Source organism: Notolabrus celidotus, chromosome 19, assembly GCF_009762535.1.
Source record: "Notolabrus celidotus isolate fNotCel1 chromosome 19, fNotCel1.pri, whole genome shotgun sequence".
In the NCBI taxonomy this organism is placed as follows: Eukaryota; Metazoa; Chordata; class Actinopteri; order Labriformes; family Labridae; genus Notolabrus; species Notolabrus celidotus.
In genome coordinates this window covers 16891162-16909785 of record NC_048290.1, presented here as the reverse complement: position 1 = coordinate 16909785, position 18624 = coordinate 16891162, and the positions used below count along the sequence as shown (strand labels likewise).

At 43.1% G+C, this 18624-nt stretch overlaps 1 protein-coding gene across 1 annotated transcript in view; it reads left to right on the top strand.

Moving 5' to 3' along the window:
• dcc (DCC netrin 1 receptor) overlaps positions 1-18624 on the top strand; it is a 371365-nt gene that overhangs the window by 235401 nt on the left and 117340 nt on the right. The window contains 5 exon segments of the mRNA XM_034709663.1: positions 12423-12582; positions 17345-17471; positions 17473-17500; positions 17695-17843; positions 17950-18088. Of these exon segments, the coding sequence (XP_034565554.1) occupies positions 12423-12582; positions 17345-17471; positions 17473-17500; positions 17695-17843; positions 17950-18088 (603 nt within the window).

The following is an 18624-nucleotide window of genomic DNA, read 5'->3' as shown; positions in this document are numbered from 1 at the left end:
AGCTCAGGTTTGTTGATAATGGGCAAGGGATAATTCCTGGACACTTGCAGCCAAGTAAATATTTTCAAGTAGTTGCATTATACTTATCTAAAGGGACTGTATAATTCAGGGCAGTGAATAATACCACGACAGATGCATTTTGTGCCCTACAGTACATGTTATAGACATTGCATTGATGACCACTAGTTCTCATCTAGAAAGGTTCATTCTTCTTAGGGCAGTGGGTCGTTCCTGGATTATTGCTTGTGTTCATTTTCCGGGCAGTGACTAATCCCTGGACGTCTGCAGCAGTTTGTTAATACAGGGCAGTGGTTAATTCTGGACCGCAGAAGCTAAGTAGATAGTTCCTGAAGGGTGAATCTGAGTTCATTAAGACAGGGTAGAGGATAATTTGTAGAGGACAGTGGTTTGAACTCATTCTCACTGGGTAGTAGATTATTCCTGGCTGTCTTCATTGCAGGATCCTGGACACCAGCTGCTCAGTGCTTGTTATATTTTGAGACATGTCCAGTTTGTTCATGTTGTATCAGATTCCAGGAAAAAATCAGCTTAAAATTGTTTCATTTTGTGATTAATGAAATTCATTTAGACAGGGCAGGGGATAATTCCTGGACATCTGCAGCTTTTAATGAAGAGCAGTGGATGACTGCAGCTCAGGATAAAGTAAGTCCCAAACAGCTGCATAATGTGTTCATTTACACTGGGCAGGGAGTAATCTCTGAAAGATAATTAGCATGTTCTCATTTATATGTGGAGGTGGATAACTCCTGGACATCTTATCCCCAATAAATTGTAAATTTGCAGATTTAAACAGGGAGTTCAGTGATGTATGGATTATTATAGGATGTTTATGATGTGTTATTTCTGAATGGCTGCATCATATGCTTATTTATACATGGTATCAGATAATTCCTGGACACCTGCAGCTAAGCACTGGGCTGTGGGTAATTCCTGGATACTTGCAGCACAAGAGATAACCGAAGCAGCTGTATAATGCGCACATTTAGACAAGGCAGTGAAAATGATGGATAACTGCAGTTTATGCAAGTTAATTAAAGGGAGTGGATAATTGCTGGAATGGAAAAAGCTCAGTATATGTCTTTGGAGGTTGCAATTTGTGGTCATACAGATAAGGCAGGGGATGAATCCTGAAGAGTTGCATCATGTGCTTATGGATACAGGGTATCAGATAATTCCTGGACACCTGCAGCTCAGGTTTGTTTTATCAGGGAGTGGGTAGTTCTTGGATATCTACGGTCTGTGCTCATTTTAAATGATAGTGACTAATTCTGGTCAGACTGGGCAGGGGGTAATTACTGATAATTGTAGCTTGCTCCCAATTAAACAGGGCAGTGGATAATTCCTGGGCCCCTGCAGCTCTGTGTATTTCTTCTGATGCATCTTTGAACTTATTTTGATGAGCAGTCGGAGACAAAACTTGATGCTTTCCAATTTTCCTCGAAATCTATCTCTGAATTTTAAACAGTCTCTGTGTCACTTAACAAATCTAACATGTCAAACTTTGATCAAATCTACCAAGAACTCCAACTTACTGCTGTTGCATTTTTATCTCCTGCTGTCAGTCAAACTTTTTCTTGTAGGATTCTTTCCCAAATCTGAGTTATTAAAATGTGCAGAGAGATAAGACATGAAGGCCTCACATCACAGAGAGCTGAGATAGAGACAGACTGAGGCAAAACATGAGAGCGAGCGAGATAAAGATGAAAAATCTGGTTTCAGGGACATCAGGTAGGGGAAATCTTTTTAAAGAGTTTGTTTAAAACATTAATTCAGTTTTGAGTCCAGAGATACACATCGACACTTCCTCTGGGGAATCGGTTGTTTCTTCCTGATCCATGGAGAGTTTCTGAGATTTTAAACCCTGCAGCAGAGCTATCTTTGGTGATGCATGTGGCTCTGATATTACATTCACCATATATTCATGTTCAGTCAGTTTCAACTTTGACCTTTCTTCTCAGTGACCTTTTAGAGGGATGGCTGTTTTTTTTTCCTGATGTAACCTTAAAAGAACCCGAGGTGATGCACGTAGTATCAGTGACGTCACCAACTCCTTCTTGAAGAGGCGGTAAGAAGCCGAAAGATGGCAGTCGCCATTTTGGAAATGACTCAAACTAACTTCAACTAATCTGGAGACTGGCAAAGAGGCCATGGCAAAAAGCTTTAATGCACCCACCTGTCAGTCAAGTTAGTCACGCCCCTAATTATGTCAAATTCTAGAACCCTAACCCTTTGTCTTGTAGAGTCAGCCTCAAGTGGACGCTTGGGGAACTGAAGTTTTTTGTTTATCACGTGGAACAAACATCATGTGGTCTCATATTTGGTTCAGCGATCAGGGAGGTGTTTTAAGTTTAAAGCATGTTTCGATGTAAATCAGCTGACTAAAGGTGTCCCTCACAGTGGAGATGCTCAGCTGGGGGCTGCGGCTGAGTGACAGGTCTCCACGAGTGCTTTTTTTCTCCGATGCTGGACAGATTATGACCCGGTTGCGCTCCCGGCTGACACCTGACCATGCTCACATGCTTATTTTTCTCAATAAGAACGAGTAGACAGAAAACTGGACACTGTGAGACTAAAATATGTTTCTGTTCAGTTCCCTTGTTAAAGTCTGAGCCTTCACTTTTATGACTGTGTGTCCATGGAGATTATGAGCCTGCTCCACATGTTGATATTCAGCATGTTTAACATTTTGAACACCTCAATACGATCCATAGCTATTCAACACTGTCAGTTATATACATTGTGTCGTGAAGGAAAATTTGATTCAAGGGGAAAACGCATTTGGCATTGTTTTTGACCCGGAAAACATCTATGTTTTTTTTAATAATTAATCGATAATTGATCGTTAACATTTCCAAAGATCGATCACGGAAAATACTCAAAATTTCCATCCCTACTCCAAAGGTAGAAGCTTGTTTCCAACTCATTGGCTTGTAGTCTTTCTTGTAGGATTTCCGTTTTTTAAAATCAGACATATAGTTTCTGTTTCTCTCCGCTACATTTCTCCTCTGCTCTCTGCACCACAGCCGGGTGTTCTGGTCTTTAGTTTTCAGAGTGTTACAGTGAACCAGACATCAGCAAAGGTGTGTTTAACTTGTCCTGCTGCGGAGTTCCTCTCAGTGTTTGGGTTATTACCCAGAACACCTGATTATTACAGGCTGATCAGACGCGCGGGTCAGCTCTCTGAGGTCACCGCGGTGTGTTTGCTGTTGTTTGGCTCTGACAGCAGCCACGAAGTTCAGCGTGTGACCTGCGTCTCCTGCTTTCACAGTAATAACATCAGAGCTGCAGATACAGAGGACGCCACCGAGCGGGACAGAAAGACGCAGAGAATTACTGCTGAAACACCCGGCTTTTACCGAAAATTACACACACACACACGCGGCTCTCACAGTGTGCGACTGTCAGTGCACGACACCCACCGCGCTCACAGCTCTCAGGCTAAATTAATGTACACACACACACACATTCAGCTTTCACAGTGAATTACTGCAAACACAGACACACACTGTCATGAGCAGCTTTAAAACTACAGACACACACTGAGCTTTCACAGCAAATTAGAAAACAAACACACACACTGGATCAGAGTCCTGCTGAGGCCGCAAAGGAGCAATCTAACATTTACTTCAGGACAGTTCGTGTTCTCTCATTTCAGAGTCAGAGGGGATGGATGTAAGATGTTTGCATCAATAAGAGAGAGAGTTCAGTTCAGTCTCAGGAGGTCAAAACAGCAAACATTCACCCTTCAACAGGTGCTCAGAGAAGACAGGGAGTATCTGCACCTCTCACAAGCTGCTGCTGCTCTCTTACTTGGATGTTATGAAATTAGACTCCTGCTTACTGCCACTCCAAGGCGGGATATTTACGCCCCTGTTACACCTCGTCTGTAGTTTGTTCCGCCTCTGATCCTCCCTCTGAGGTTGTAACTGAGGCACAAAGAGGGGGCGAAGGTGGTGATGTGTAGCGACAGAGCTGGCAGGGCTGAGAAGCACTGTGTCTGAGTGTGTGTAAGTGTGTTAATAAGCCGTGCCTCTCACACTTCTGCAATGCCACACTGGACCCTGAACACAACGCTGTTACCTTGATGGCCTATTGACTCCATATAAAGATGGATGATGTGTCTACACCTCATCCTGATGTACAAAAGTGAAGCCAAAATACCTTGCTGTGCTGTTGAGGTTTTGGGGGTCAGATTCTCTGCAGGGATGGTTTCCCCAGTGGTTCAATTGCACCGGTCTGTGACCCGTCAATGAGGTCATGCATCAAGAGAGACATTAGCTAAAATGACTTGCCACCAAGTGGTCAGGTGTGTGAATTGCAATCTGTCAAAATGACTGACGGCCTTCAGATTTTTCCGTCACCGTTTTAAAAAAACGTTCAACAGTGGAAAATATTCGGTTAACACGACCCCTAGTTGTTAGTCTTTGGTATCACTCACTGAGAAGCTTTGTTGTGCTAAGAGTAAACAAAGGCTGTTTCTGCATGGTGTCATTCACCTTTTTATAGCATCAAATCCCTTATTACAAGTTTACTTCTCCGAAAAACAAACACTGCGACATAAATCAGCGTGATTCGAGCTAACCATGTTTGAGTTGTGCAAAGGACTGTTTTCTGCCAGAGTAATTAAAGTAACTTACAGTTAAGTGTTCATGGTGATAAAGGTACGTGTCAACCGTTGCAGTGTGAGTCTGTGGTGCACTAAAAGAAGATAAATCAAGCTTGAAAACAACAGCTGAATTAGGAAAAAGAAGAAGAGAGATGAACCGACCCTCAAACTGAAGCTGAGGAGTTAAAATCTGCCGTCAGGTGGTCCTCGAATGTTCGTCTTTGGACTCAAGCCGGCTTTTTTTATGTCTGTCTGCATGTGTTTGTTCAACTTTTCTACATTAAAGTCAGTTACCACCTTCAGGTTTGTTAGGTCACACACTCACTCACACACACACACACACACACACACACACACACACACACACACACACACACACACACACACACACACACACACACACAACATATTAAAGAGTTTACTCACTCACCCACTGAGGTGGAGATTTACAGGAATAAATATCCATTTTAGAGGAATTTAAAACGTAGAGGGCAGTGTGTGTGTGTGCGAGGGCGTGTGCGTGTGCGTGCGTGTGTGTGTGTGTGTATCCCTTTCCAACGGCAGCTGGCTGAAATGAGCCCTGAAATTGAGTGCAGAGAAAGAGAGAGAGAGAGAGAGAGCAAGGCGGCGTGAATGTGAAGCAGAGTGAAGCTGAAGCAGAGAACGAGCTCAGCGGTCCTCTTCTGCATAAATAGAGGTTAAAAAGAGAGAGAGAGAGAGAGAGAGAGAGAGAGAGAGAGAGAGAGAGAGAGGGGTATGGAGGGTATTTATAGGTATAATGATATGTAGAGAGGAGGGGATTTAGTATGCATCTGATCTACATATCAAAAGTGCTCCTTCATATATTTACACTGCAGAGGAGTGACAGACAGTAACGTATATAAGTGACTGTAGTTTCATGACGCTGACGCTCGGAGCAACAGCGTCCAGGAAAAACAAACAACACTCAAGTTTGGGTTTGTGCGGCCTCCAGAGTTAACAGCTGCAGTAAAGCGTGTCAGTGACAGTGGAGCAATTAGCAGCAACAAAAGCAATAAACAGAAGCATCAGCAGTAAACAGCAGCCATTAGCAGTTAGCAATTAGCCGTTGCTTCTTGCAATGGTGGAGTTTTACACGAGGAGCTGCAGAATCAGGTGGCAGTTGCATCGTTAGATATTGTTTCATTTCACATATGAAATCATGAGAGTTTAAAGAATGTGTCTGAAGTGATGTGGAGGAGACAAGACCTCTGATCTCTGCACAGTTTGGAGGGTTTTACAGAAACAGTGTGTCGTTAAGAGGCAAACTAACGTAAGTAGATGTGCTGTTAAAGCTCCTGTTTGGACATGATTGTGTCACATAGATGCAGAGTTTGCATGCCACATATTCAAGACGCCCCCCCCCCCCCCTCTCTTTCTCTCTTTAAGTATCAAGTAGGGATAGACATTGCAAGCCAAAATACTGTTCAGTAGTCTTTGGGGTCTTGTCAACAATCATTCAAACGCCCCTCTTCCTGTGCAAAGTCTGCAACCCAAGCTGCAGCTCCTTATTACTTTTACTCCACTACATTTGAAAGACAAATATACTACTTTTGACTCCACTACATATATATACTTTGAATACTTCAGTATTTTTAAAAGCAAGTACTCCAGTACTTTAACTCAAGTCATAATCTAACTTAACAACTTTCACTTGTATTGGAGTAATGTTTGACCAAGAGTATCTATACTTTGACTGAAGTAATGAGGACGTGTATTTTGTCAACCACTGCCAACATTAGTGGTCCAGTTGTGTGGCTGCAGAAGGAACTAGATCCAGGGCAAGGTGCTGATAGTAAAGATGCACCGGCATAATTTAGCATCTGGCGTGGCAGCGTGACGTGCTTAAAGTGTCACACAGGCGTTTCTGTGATGCAGCAGCGTGACGGACATGTTTACATTTTGCAATCATGCAGACTTTACATGCAGTCTCAACATTTTTCTACATTTCTCTCGCAGCGCTTCACTTGTAACTCCAGCAACTGCCACTGTAGCATTCTTTTTCTTATGCTTTTTAATGCAGTTGGCAAACAGCCTTCAGATGCACTGCAGCAGGAATACCACCATTACAACCAGGCACCAGTGAACCAGGAGAAAATGATGAAACTTTTATTGTTGTTTTTTTTACAAATTAGTGAACAGTTGAAAATTCCAAAGTGATGGTCCATCCCTGTTATCAACATGCTACTAATGCTATTAAATGCATGATTTATAAACCAAGATGTAATCACATAGCATGCACAAATACTTTCATTGTAGGGGCGACTGGACAGCTAACAAACAGAAAGTTCTTCTCTAGTCTCTATGAACTTGCTGACTGAAGAAAGAAACCTCTGCTTCTCTAAGAATCCAAACAAAGGCACAGCTAGAAAGATAGCTGCTGAAGTTTATATTTATATTTAACATTTGGATTTAACAATGATTTTAACTTAATATATTTGTCCACAACAAAATTAAATGTGAAGATCACAAATATTCCTCTAAATGTGATTAAAAAAGTGACTTCACTCTACATTTTTATAATGTTTTGAAGCTGAATTTGTAGAAATGCTGCTGTTATTTTCGGTGTGCACAACTTTGCAAACAGCGCCCCATACTGCATGACATCAGTAGGACTGTCATTGTTTAACCACATGCATGGTGCAGAATGATGGGCAGAAAATCTCCAGAAGCTGCACCCCTCGCACAGTTTTTTTTCCCCAGCTGCTCCAACCTGTTTACAACGCTGCAGAACTGAAAAGCAAGATGGAAACTGTGTGCTGTTGAAGTAGGCATTGGGGGCTGGGTGTTAACAACAGTAGTTTCTATTTGTAGCAATGAAATCCATCAGTAACAGCAGTCATAGTCACGGACCATGATAGCAGTTTTCTGCAGCAGCAACAGATAATACCAACACTAACCCTGAGTAACAGTACAGACAGATGAAGCACTTAGAGGCAGCGCTGGTGGACAGGCATTAGCCAGGGTAGCTGTTAGCACTAGCAGGAGAGATCCCCGGCAGTTACATTAAGTAGCAGTTGTAGCAGGAGGCAGTGTGAGCACGCAGTCACATGCAGCAGTTACAGAACCAGCAGATGAGTTGTGTAAAGCTGTGGACAGACGCAGAAACAGTGTTAATGAAGCAGTTAGCATCTGAAGCAGCTCTCCTCACGACGACACAGATGCAGGTTTGCTCTTAGAAAACTGTGTTTGCTGCACGGAGGATATTTGAGCTGTGCATTGAGAAAAATGATTCTCTGCACAAAACAAACACTGGAGAAAACATGGTGGTCGTCTCAGTGGTGATGCCTTATTGAAATGCATGACTCAACCTAGCTTTGGATCCAGTGTTATTGGATCCAAAAAGGCTTTGATGCTCCTGAAGTCTTCCCTCAGCTCTTGCAGTCTTTCTTTTCAACACTGGAGGTTTCCACTTGACCCAAACACGAAACTGAGTGCATTTTATAGTCATTACACATTACCTTGTTGGACACTTGCCATGCGAAGAGGTTCCTGAGTGCTTCAAAGTCCTTCAATAGCTTATTTCACAATCAGTTTTATCTTTCAGACACTTATTCTACAATCCTCGTGCATGTCCACATGAATCAAGGCACATTTCTTTGAATCAGTCACTGAATTATGTCCCAGCAGAACCCAAAGTAAAGGGGACATGGGTTCTATTCATACAATAGCAACGCAGCTAATCCTCGTTTGGGTTTGGGGGATCTGGAGCTTAACAACAGGCATGCTCACAACCATGCTCAATCTCCTCAGAGTAGTTTGTACTTTGCATGCCCTAAGTTATATTTGGTGGTATGGCTCTGTCTGATAGCCATATGTGGAATGTCAAAACCTGAGGTAGGGAGAGCTCACCTCCCCTCTCTTTCAAGTGCGTGCATAGAAAGTCAAGGCAGGGAGGGCAGCAGCAAAGACCCCCGGGGGGTGCAGAACAGAGCGAGCATCAGTGACAGTACATATGACACTGGTAAAAATCAGACACAGCAGAAAGGAGGAGCTGGGATGGAGAGCTTGACTTCATGGAAGCTCTGCACAGAGAGGCAACCTTAAACCTGATTAATATTTATGCATCGAATTGACAACGTAGCCTACGCCGGAGGTCCGCGTGTAGCTCCAGTACCTACGTAGAGGCCTACGCACGTAGCTGATGTGCACCTCCTCCAAAATATAACTACATGTAGAATCGACCCGGACTGCAAGTCCTATAATTGGTCAGCTCGGCGGCATGTATGTCCCGCTTTTACAGCACTTCCGGGATCCCTGCTCATCGTCCACACATCGGCCGTGTATTTCATCTCCTCCTCTCTATTCTTCATGTAATCATGTCTGTATGATAAACAGTAACATGTATCAGCTGTAGATTAACATAACACACTCTGAATCGCTGTGGAAAAGTAAACCTGGATCATAGAGGGGCCGGAAGGAGGCGACCGGCTATCAGAGAGGCCACACTACTCTCAAGCGTTTCGGTGGAGAATTGCTGCGCCACACGGACACATCGACGCACAAGAATGTGGTGCTCATGTCCATGTCAGCCCCTGCTGCATAGGGGAAGCATAAATCGCAGAAGTATAAATCAGCCTTTACTGTTTGGAGTCTGCAGATCCAGAAACCCTCCTGCTGTGAGGGGACAGCGCTAAGAACTGCTGCACTGTGCAAATATCAACAATTCTTAAATCTTTAAACCAAACATCACATGCATTTATTTATTTATTTAATGCATGACAGTGGGGATTCTAACTTCATCTACAAGAAGTAAAACAAAGTTAAGTGTCAAGATAAAAAAAAAAATCCAACTCTTCAGACGTCCGCCAGTAAATGGCAGAGAGACAAAAGACGTGATGTCGCTGTGATCCAGTGTCTGAAGTAAAGTCATGTTTGTTTACTTTCTTTTCCATCAACACCCAAAACTGCTGGGCTGAACATCGGAATAATTCTGAGGTCTTGATTAATGTCAGTGCCTCGTTTACACGCAATTACTTAAACCCAGGTTGAATCCAATCCAAGGCAGATGTTCCTTTACATATAAAACTGACCTCTAAGTTTAGTTCATTTGTGATCAGTCGTAGTTTTCTTCGGCAGAGTTTTGTTTTTTTAACACAAAATGAAAGAATCTTGTGTCTTTTCTGCAGAGAGCTCCGAGCTGAAAGCAGCCTCCCCTAAAGATCACTCAGGCAGCAGAAACAATATAAATGCAGAGCAGCTTGTAGAAAAGGGACAAAGCGATGGAGGAAACATGGAGGCTGTGTGTGTGTGTGTGTGTGTGTGTGTGTGTGTGTGTGTGTATGTGAGTGTGTGTGTGTGTGTGTGTGCAGGTATCAACCGTCGTCAGGCAGACTGCGGTGTAATTTTCAGCACTTACTCAGATTGTTTTCCAGCTCTTCTTCTGTGGTGTCTGACTCTATTATTTACCCTCCCTGTCCGTTTTTTCGGCAGAGAGTGTCGCTTTACAGCTCTATGTCTGCTCGGCTTTTTCGGCCGGGTCAGCGAGCAGGAACGAATCTGCCCTTCACACCCCCAATCTCATCTCACGGAGACGAGAGGAGGCGTGCTAACATTCCTCTGTTTCCTGACACTCCTCTTTTTATTCTTCCCCTTCGTTACCTCTTTCCTTCCTTTGTCCTTGTACAACTCTGTTCCTCCACTTTTTGTTCTTACAAACTTTATTTCCCTCCATGTTCTCTCTTTTTTGGGGTTGCACTCCAACTTCTTCTTCTGCTCTTTATTTCTGTTAATTTCCTCCTACTTTTCTTTCCTCTTCTCCCTCTATCTCTGTTTCATTTTTTAATATCATGCTCCTTCATCGCCCTCTTTTCCTTCCTGCTCTCTTCCTGTTCCTTCCTTCCTTCCTTCCTTCCTTCCTTCCTTCCTTCCTTCCTTCCTTCCTTCCTTCCTTCCTTCCTTCCTTCCTTCCTTCGTTTTTTACCTCTCCTGTCCTTCATACATCCCTGTTTCTCACCTTCTCCTCCCCTCTTTTCATCCTGTCATGAAGGCTGAAATTTGTGTGTGTGTGTGTGTGTGTGTGTGTGTGTGTGTGTGTGTGTGTGTGTGTGTGTGTGTGTGTGTGTGTGTGTGTGTGTGTGTGTGTGTGTGTGTGTGTGTGTGTGTGTGTGTGTGTGTAGTGAAGCTTTATTGACATGTGCAACACACAAAGCATTTAAGTCCTCTGTGGAGATGCTCGACCTTTGACCCTGCAGAAAAATGGAGTATCTGTCAGCTTCCGATGAGGGCGAGGAGAGAGGAGACGAGGAAAGGAGAGGAGGGGAGGAGAGAGGGAGTGAGAAGATCTTGTTTATTTGTTTTTACTCTGTTATTTGTGTGTACGCTCCATTTGAAAGCAGCTCCATGACTAATTCAGCGCTACACAGAAAGAACAATTATCAGCTGTGTGTACCTGTGTGTGTAACATTGATTGTTTTTGTGTTCTGCTGCGGGGAGCGTTTTCTACAGCGCTATAATTGGCTGCAACTTAAAAGCGAGAACTACTGTAACACCTCTTGTTACACAGATCTGCACACTCGGGCTGAACTCCAGGCTGAGTTCTGGTGTTGTTATCAAACTGCATCAATGAAGTCACGATCAGGGTCACAGTTCAGAACACTATAACTACTTGAGCGTGAATTTACTCTGCATGCTTCGCCCACAACGTTTAAGGAGTTACTTTTGTTGGTTAAAGAGTTTCTTTGTTTTTGTTTAGATTCATTTGGGGGCTTTTTGTTTACTTTTATTTGCTGATGAAGGAAGGAGGGTTGGGTTTCAGCTCCCACATGGCTCTTCAAGTGCTGTTTTGGCTAATAAGAGCTGGCTTTTAGAGCAAAATTCTTTGCAGCTACGTTTAGAGGCTGTCACAGTGCTTTGTTCCTGCAATGAAGTCAAGTAACGTGAGAATGACAACATTAAAGAAAACATAATTTAACAAACACCAAAGATTTCCATTATCGTTTTCAAATTTGCATCCATTAAAAAAATCAGCCGATCGAGAAATGAGCTATCCAGGCTCCAGAAACACAGGAAACCACATACACACCCATTCAAAGAGACAATTTTTAAAACAAAAATAAACATGTTTGGTTCAAAAGACAGTTTAGGTCTGAATCCCTCATTTCTCTATCAGCACACACTGTACGGGGAGTGAATTTATATATAACTTGTTATTTTTTAAGATATTAAATGTCTGAGTTTTGCCCAAATAAGGGTGTGGCTAACAAGTCATTTTGTCATTTTTCTTTTTACATCATATTTTTAATTATATTTCATCATTGTCTCATTCAAGCTGCTCACGTTTGGATCACTTTAAACCAACATGTCAGCTTCTCATACAAACAGATCTCCTGCACAGGTGTACACATTGATGATCATGTGACTCTTCACCTTCAGATGATTGATTTATTGCTGATTGATGACTCTTCAGATGCTCTGCTGCTTTTTTTCTTGCCTGGGATCTTCTTCACCGCTCTTCTTCCTCCTTTTCTTCCTTCTTGTCTCTTTCACGTCTTTTCCGTTTCCTTATCTGCACATCTCATCTGTCGTTTTGCTCCTTCCGTTTTTCATTTGCTCCGCCTCCTTTGCTCACCTCCTGCAACCTCCCCCACCTCCCCCGTCCTCCCTTGCTTCCCGCCCCTCCTCGATTCCCTTCCCCCCTCCCCACTTATAGTTGAAGCCCCGCCCACCCAGTATAGACCCGCCCACACACCTCCTCCCTCTCCGCACCCTCCTCCTGCTCCTCCTGCTCCTTCTGGCACTCCCTTGACTTACTCCTCCTCCTCTGATCCCCCACCAGTGTCCCCCAGCCCAGGCGTTGCCCTCCCCTCTGCCCCCCGCGACCTGGTCCCTGTCCTAGTGTCCAGCCGATTTGTCCGTCTCAGCTGGCGCCCCCCAGAGGAGACCGGAGGAGCTGTCCAGACCTATGGCATCTATTATTCCCAGGACGGAGTCGACAGGTAAGACAGACTTTTTCTCCTTTGTTTGCATTCCCACCTTGTCAGCACATCGAAAAATTTAGGCTTTGTGGCTGACCTGAAAAAGGGAGATAAACTTATGTGTCCTGAAACAACATTCAACTTGATGCTTTTAGAAAAATCAAAGCTATTTTGGTATACTTTAAAATGTAGTTAGAATATTACATGGATAAAGGCAATCTATTAAAATCATCACTAGTTTCTTTGGATGTTGGTTTTATATCTCTAAAATAATACCTTGGAGAAGTAGTACACAGATGATGAGATAAAATTACTATACGTCACGATACGTTACAATACGTTACAATATGTTACGATACGTTACTATACGTTACGATACGTTACAATACGTTACAATATGTTACGATATGTTACGATACGTTACAATACGTTACAATATGTTACGATACGTTACAATACGTTACAATATGTTACGATAAGTTGCGATACGTTACGATACGTTACGATACGTTACGATATGTTACGATATGTTACGATATGTTACGATACGTTAAAATGCGTTACGATGCGTTACGATGCATTGCGATACGTTAAGTTCCGAGACAATACATAAAAAACACAGGTTAGGATATGTTACAAAATGTTATGATATGTTACGTTACAATACATTTCTATAAATATATACCATAAATTACGTTGCGATACGTTGTGACACTCTATGCTACGTAACAGTATGATATTATGTTTGTCCACAGTTGTGACACCATTTCGCTGTCTTCTCTTAATGTAATGGCGGATCACATACTGTTAACTACTGTTTCCAGGTGTATGTGTTTGTTTATAAGAAAATAAAAACAACTTTTATGTCCTTTTAATTGGATAAAAATCGTAATTTTAATAATAAATTATCACCATTGTGAACAGTATGATTTATTGGATAGATTTGTATCCTGTATTCTTATACACGCTTTGGTCAGGAGTAAACTTGTGGTCAGACAGACAGACCGATAAACAGACCGATCTAACCTTCCATAAAGCCACACAGTTAGCATCTCTGCTAAGGTCATTGAACCCGTGCTGTAGCGTTGTGAGAATCTCACTTGACTTGCATTAAAATGAACAAATGACTGATGGTGTAGAGTTTTAAAGTAACAGCATGTCAGAGAAAACACTCCTTCCCTTTGATCACAGCCCTGCTGCTAACAGCAGCTCTGAACGTTTGTAAGAAAAAGCTGTGGGTGACATATTGGCGAGTCCCCCGCTGATGTTAAATGGTAACCTCTGACAGTCGGGGCTTCGGCTGAAGGCTTTCACATCCAGGCTTTTAAGCTTTGTTTCCTCGGGGACCCGCCGGCCGGCACCGTTTCAGAGCTCTGAACGCTTTACTGGACAGAACAGCCACTGAAGTTTCATCATGAACTGATAGAACAGAGAGATTGTGTCAGTCCTAATCACTTACAGAAGATACAGAGGCAGAGGTTTTGTCAGTTCTAATGACTCGGAGAAAAATACACAGACAGGTTTTTGCAGCTCTAATAACTTTCAGAAAATGAGACGGGAGGGAGGGAGACAGTGAGAGATTACAGGAGAGAGGGAGATGGCAGGAGGGGAGAGAGGGGATAAAAATGTTTTGTCAGTTGTAATGACTTTCAGAAAATATATTGACAATAAAGAAAGAGCAACAGAAAGAGAGGAAAAGAGATGAAAAGAAGGCAGAAAGAATTAGATGGACGAAAAAAGAGCTGCTTAAGAGGATTTCGGCAGACTACAGTACATGCCGTAGCCGAGCATGTCGTACTTTGTATTATTCTCAGATTATGTTAAAGTCCTCAGGAATTATGACTTCCCTTGTCAGTTGTACTGCAGGTATTTGAAGTCAGCTTTATGAACAAAGCGCTCTTTAATTCGACGTCAAATTATCTGAATTAACTCTCATTCAAATCCATGTTACTGAAGGAAGCAGAATGACTGATCAAGGTTGAATGTGTCAGCAGCTCAGACATGTGCAGTCATGAAGTATGCTGCTGTAATCTCTATTTACAGATGTTGTTTGGAGGATGACGCTGCTTTTTGGTATCAGTGTTCTGTTTGTAGTCCACATAGTATCGCCAGGACAATAGTACATGTAGCGGGTTAAAGAGGCTAAACACATCAGCTGTTGTGCAATACAGGAACCAATCAGTGGTCACCTGTTGTCAGTAGAGCTTTAATTAATCTCTTTAAACAGATCTGTTCATGCAAATCCATCCATCCATTCTTCTTCTGCCTTCCGGGGTCAGTCAGGGTCGAGACTTAACTCTCCCCAGCAACATTTTCCGGCTCTTCCTGGGGCGATCTGGAGGTGTTCCCAGGCCAGATGGGATACATAATCCCTCCATTGAGCTCTGGGTCTACCAAGGAGTCTACTCCCAGTTGGATGCACTCAGGAAACCTCTAAAGGGAGGCGCCCAGGAGGCATCCCAATCAGATGCCCCAACCACATGGCGGTCCTTTGGATGCAAAGCTGCAACAGCTCTACTTGATGCTCCCTCTGGAAGTCTGAGCTCCTGACCCCAAAGCTGACTCCCTAAAGCTGAGCACACCCACCCTTTAGTGGAAACTCATCCCAGCCTCTTGTAGCTGGGATCTCATTCTTTTGCTTACAACCATAGTTGAGTGAAAGATACAATTGTGTTCTTGTCCTTCCCGCCTTCTCGTACTTGCTTCATCATTTGCTTTTAGACGTCCAACACCATTCTTGTTTCTCAAGTTACGGACTCGCAATAAACAAAGGCAACACACCAAAAAAGAAAATCCTGGTTGGGAGTCCTTTATCACTAAACGTGGTTACACTAGACCCCAAAAACTGGTCTTCACTTCGAGAGGCCAAATCATAGGGCAATGATAGCCACTCAGTTCTTAGATTGAAAACACATATTCAGTTTGAGTTAAATTTGGTGGTACAGCTCTGTTCTTGGAGCTCCCTGCCCTTGTCCAAAGCCTGAGGTGGGGAGAGCACACCTCCCCTCTCTTTCATTTGCATGCATTAAAAGCCAAAGCAGGGAGAGCAGCAGTAAAGACCCCTGAGGTACAGAACTGAGCAAGCATCAGTGACGATACATATGACACTAGTAAAATCAGACACAGCAGAAAGGAGGAGCTGGGGTGGAGGAGGGATGTGAAGGAGGAAGAGATGGCAGGCAGAGCGGTGTAAACAGAACTGTTGATGCACTTTGCAAGCCATGTTGGTGGTAGTTGGTATATTAGCATTTTCTAAGCCCTCACTGCTCTTCAGATCCACCAACGTGTCCAAATATGGTCACCTCTTCCTCCAAGAAATGACCAAAGCAGGCGTCCACAATCGGATTGGTGAAGTCAGCTGCGTACCTCTAAGATGGAGTCCATGACTTTGTTGAAGTTCTGCCACTGATGCAGGTTTTATCATTGCTTTGGAGGGACTCACTTTGACCGGTTGACGAGCTAATTCTTCAGAACTTTGTGTTGTTTATGCAACCTGAAAGTGGAAAACCAAGGATGCGCTTATATCTCTTGTACTGTCTTAAAAATGATAATTTGGGTAAATATTAAGCAAGATTCTGGCTCCATCATATCAGACAGTTATCGCTGTTTGTTGAAAATGTAAGGATATAAAGTTAGCTGGATATTTTTGTACAGTTTCTAAAGTTTAAAATAAGAGAAAAGACAAACAAAGAAAAGAAACAGCAAAGAGACAGGCTGAGAGAGTAGAAATCTTAGCAGAGATAGGAACATCTCTCTGTGTATTTGTTGTGGAGCGGACTGGATGACCGCAGACTGTGGCCTTTGAAGGTTAAAGAGGATCCACACTGTGTGACAGAAACAGACCTGCTGGTTAACTTGACATCCAGCTCGGCCTCTCTGCCTTTTTACTCAGCGGCTCGGGGAAAGATATGGATCCATAAACCCCGAGAACTTGTTCACCTTCTGTATTTTCTTTAACCTCTGTGTCTCTCTGCTGCAGCTGCTGAGGATGATGATGATGATGGTGCTGGTGATGACACTAGTGGATTTGTTGCTCTGACAGTTTGTTTTCGACTCGAACTGTACAGACACAGAAATCCTAATAACTCAGACTGACATGAAACATGTGGTGAGGAGTGAATTCACTGTCTGCAGCAGGTTTTTGTTTGCACTTGTCGGCTGTGATAAAGCATCAGTTACTCTTTCAGAACATGCATTGGAATAAAGCGTCCTTTTTGTGTCTCTCTATGTTCTTGGAAGCTGGATTTATTTCTTTGAAACTACTTTTTTGGACAACTTTTTATTCTCCTTTCTGATTAAGTCATGGATTACGAACAATCTGGAAATCAAACAGTCCTCCACTTCATCAAACCGGGTAAAATAAAGGCAAGAAACTGCAGCAAGATCAACACAAGAAAAACAAAAGTAACCGCACCAAAGTAGAAGGTCTCAGACTTCCTCCACATCCTCTCCCGGTCAGCAGAAGAGTAGGACTGCTGCAGAGGACGCATGCTCCTCTGTGCAGCTGTCTCTGCAGTGATTTAGTGATTAGTCGAGGGCTGAGAGGCTACAGAGGTGCCGTAATCTGAGGATTAGCTGCAGTTACCAAGGGATTACACAGATTACATCTGATTAAAGCTCAGATAATCTGTACAGTTACAAAATAAAACTGTGTTCTTTTCAAAAGCAGTTTTTCTTAAAGTGTCACCTCCAAGCAAAACACGTTTTTTTTGTAAGATAATAAAGAAGTTATAACAATGTGTTACAGAGTGTTGCATTTAGACGTTGTGTTTTCCTGCATCAGGGAGCGGTCAGTGAATGTGTCGGAGCCAGAGTCTCTGGAGCTGACGGTGTCCAACCTGAAACCAGAGGAGAGCTACAGCTTCAGGGTCATCGCCTACAACGACGTGGGGCCGGGAGAAAGCTCCGCCCCCCCTGAGGATCACCACCAAACCAGACCGTAAGACACACATGACCGCCTTTCAAAAACGCAACTTACCTTTTAAGTAAGATTGGTTGAAAGCTAATGATAGCTAGCATGGCCTACATGTGAGTAGTGCACAGGTTTCAAATAGGGTCATTTCTTGTATATTTTATAATGTGCGTATGGTAGTGGCTGTGCAAGCATTGTGTTGTCTCTGTTTGTCTCTACAGTCCAGGTTCCTAGCAGGGTGGAGTCCCTCCAGGCTGAGGCCCTGTCGCCCACCTCTGTCCAGGTGAGCTGGGAGCCTCCAGCCCTCCCAAATGGCCCCATCCTGGGTTACAGACTGCTGTGGACTGAGAGCCCGTCTGGCAAGGAACAGGTTAGCATGTTTACACCTTCCAGTGGTTGCATGTAACAGAGGAACATGTTGTTTAAATACTTAGATTGTATATAAAGATGTTGAGTCATGCTATTTTTGTTTCCAGAGTGTGGAAGTGACCGGACTCAACTATAAGATGGACGGACTCAATAAGTTCACAGAGTACACGGTTCGGGTTCTGGCGATCAATCGTTACGGACCAAGCACTGCCTCAGAGACCGCCACCATCACCACCCAATCAGATGGTGAGCTCCACCTTCCTCTAAAATCTTAGTAGTAGTAACACTTGGATCATTTCATGCTTCATTACATCACCTGGAGTAGTCCTTGTTCATGTATTTGTGATGAGTCTCAGTTTCACTGTAAACAGTTCCACAGAGGCTTCACTCTGGCTTCCTTCAGCGGTATGAACCTGAAACAGAAACTGATGTTCTTGTGATGTTCTTGTAATTAGCGGGTTTTAAGTTTGCTGAAATAACATCATGATGCAGATTATTCAAAAGTCAAAAGTCAAGCTTTGTCAGGTCTGTCCTCAAGAGGAGAAGAAAACTACTTTTACAATGTTTGTTTGACAGAATTCTGAAATTTTGTCTTTGATATCAGAATTCTAGAACACCAGCTGCCCATCCTGATGGTGAGATCCATCTTTTGAACGCTGATTGGCATAAAGTAGAGTAGATTTGTTACTACAGTTCAAATGTTTCCTGTATACACTGAAGCCTGCTGATACCTGATTGGCGGACACTACTCATATAGAAAACCAGAACACTTTCCGTACTAA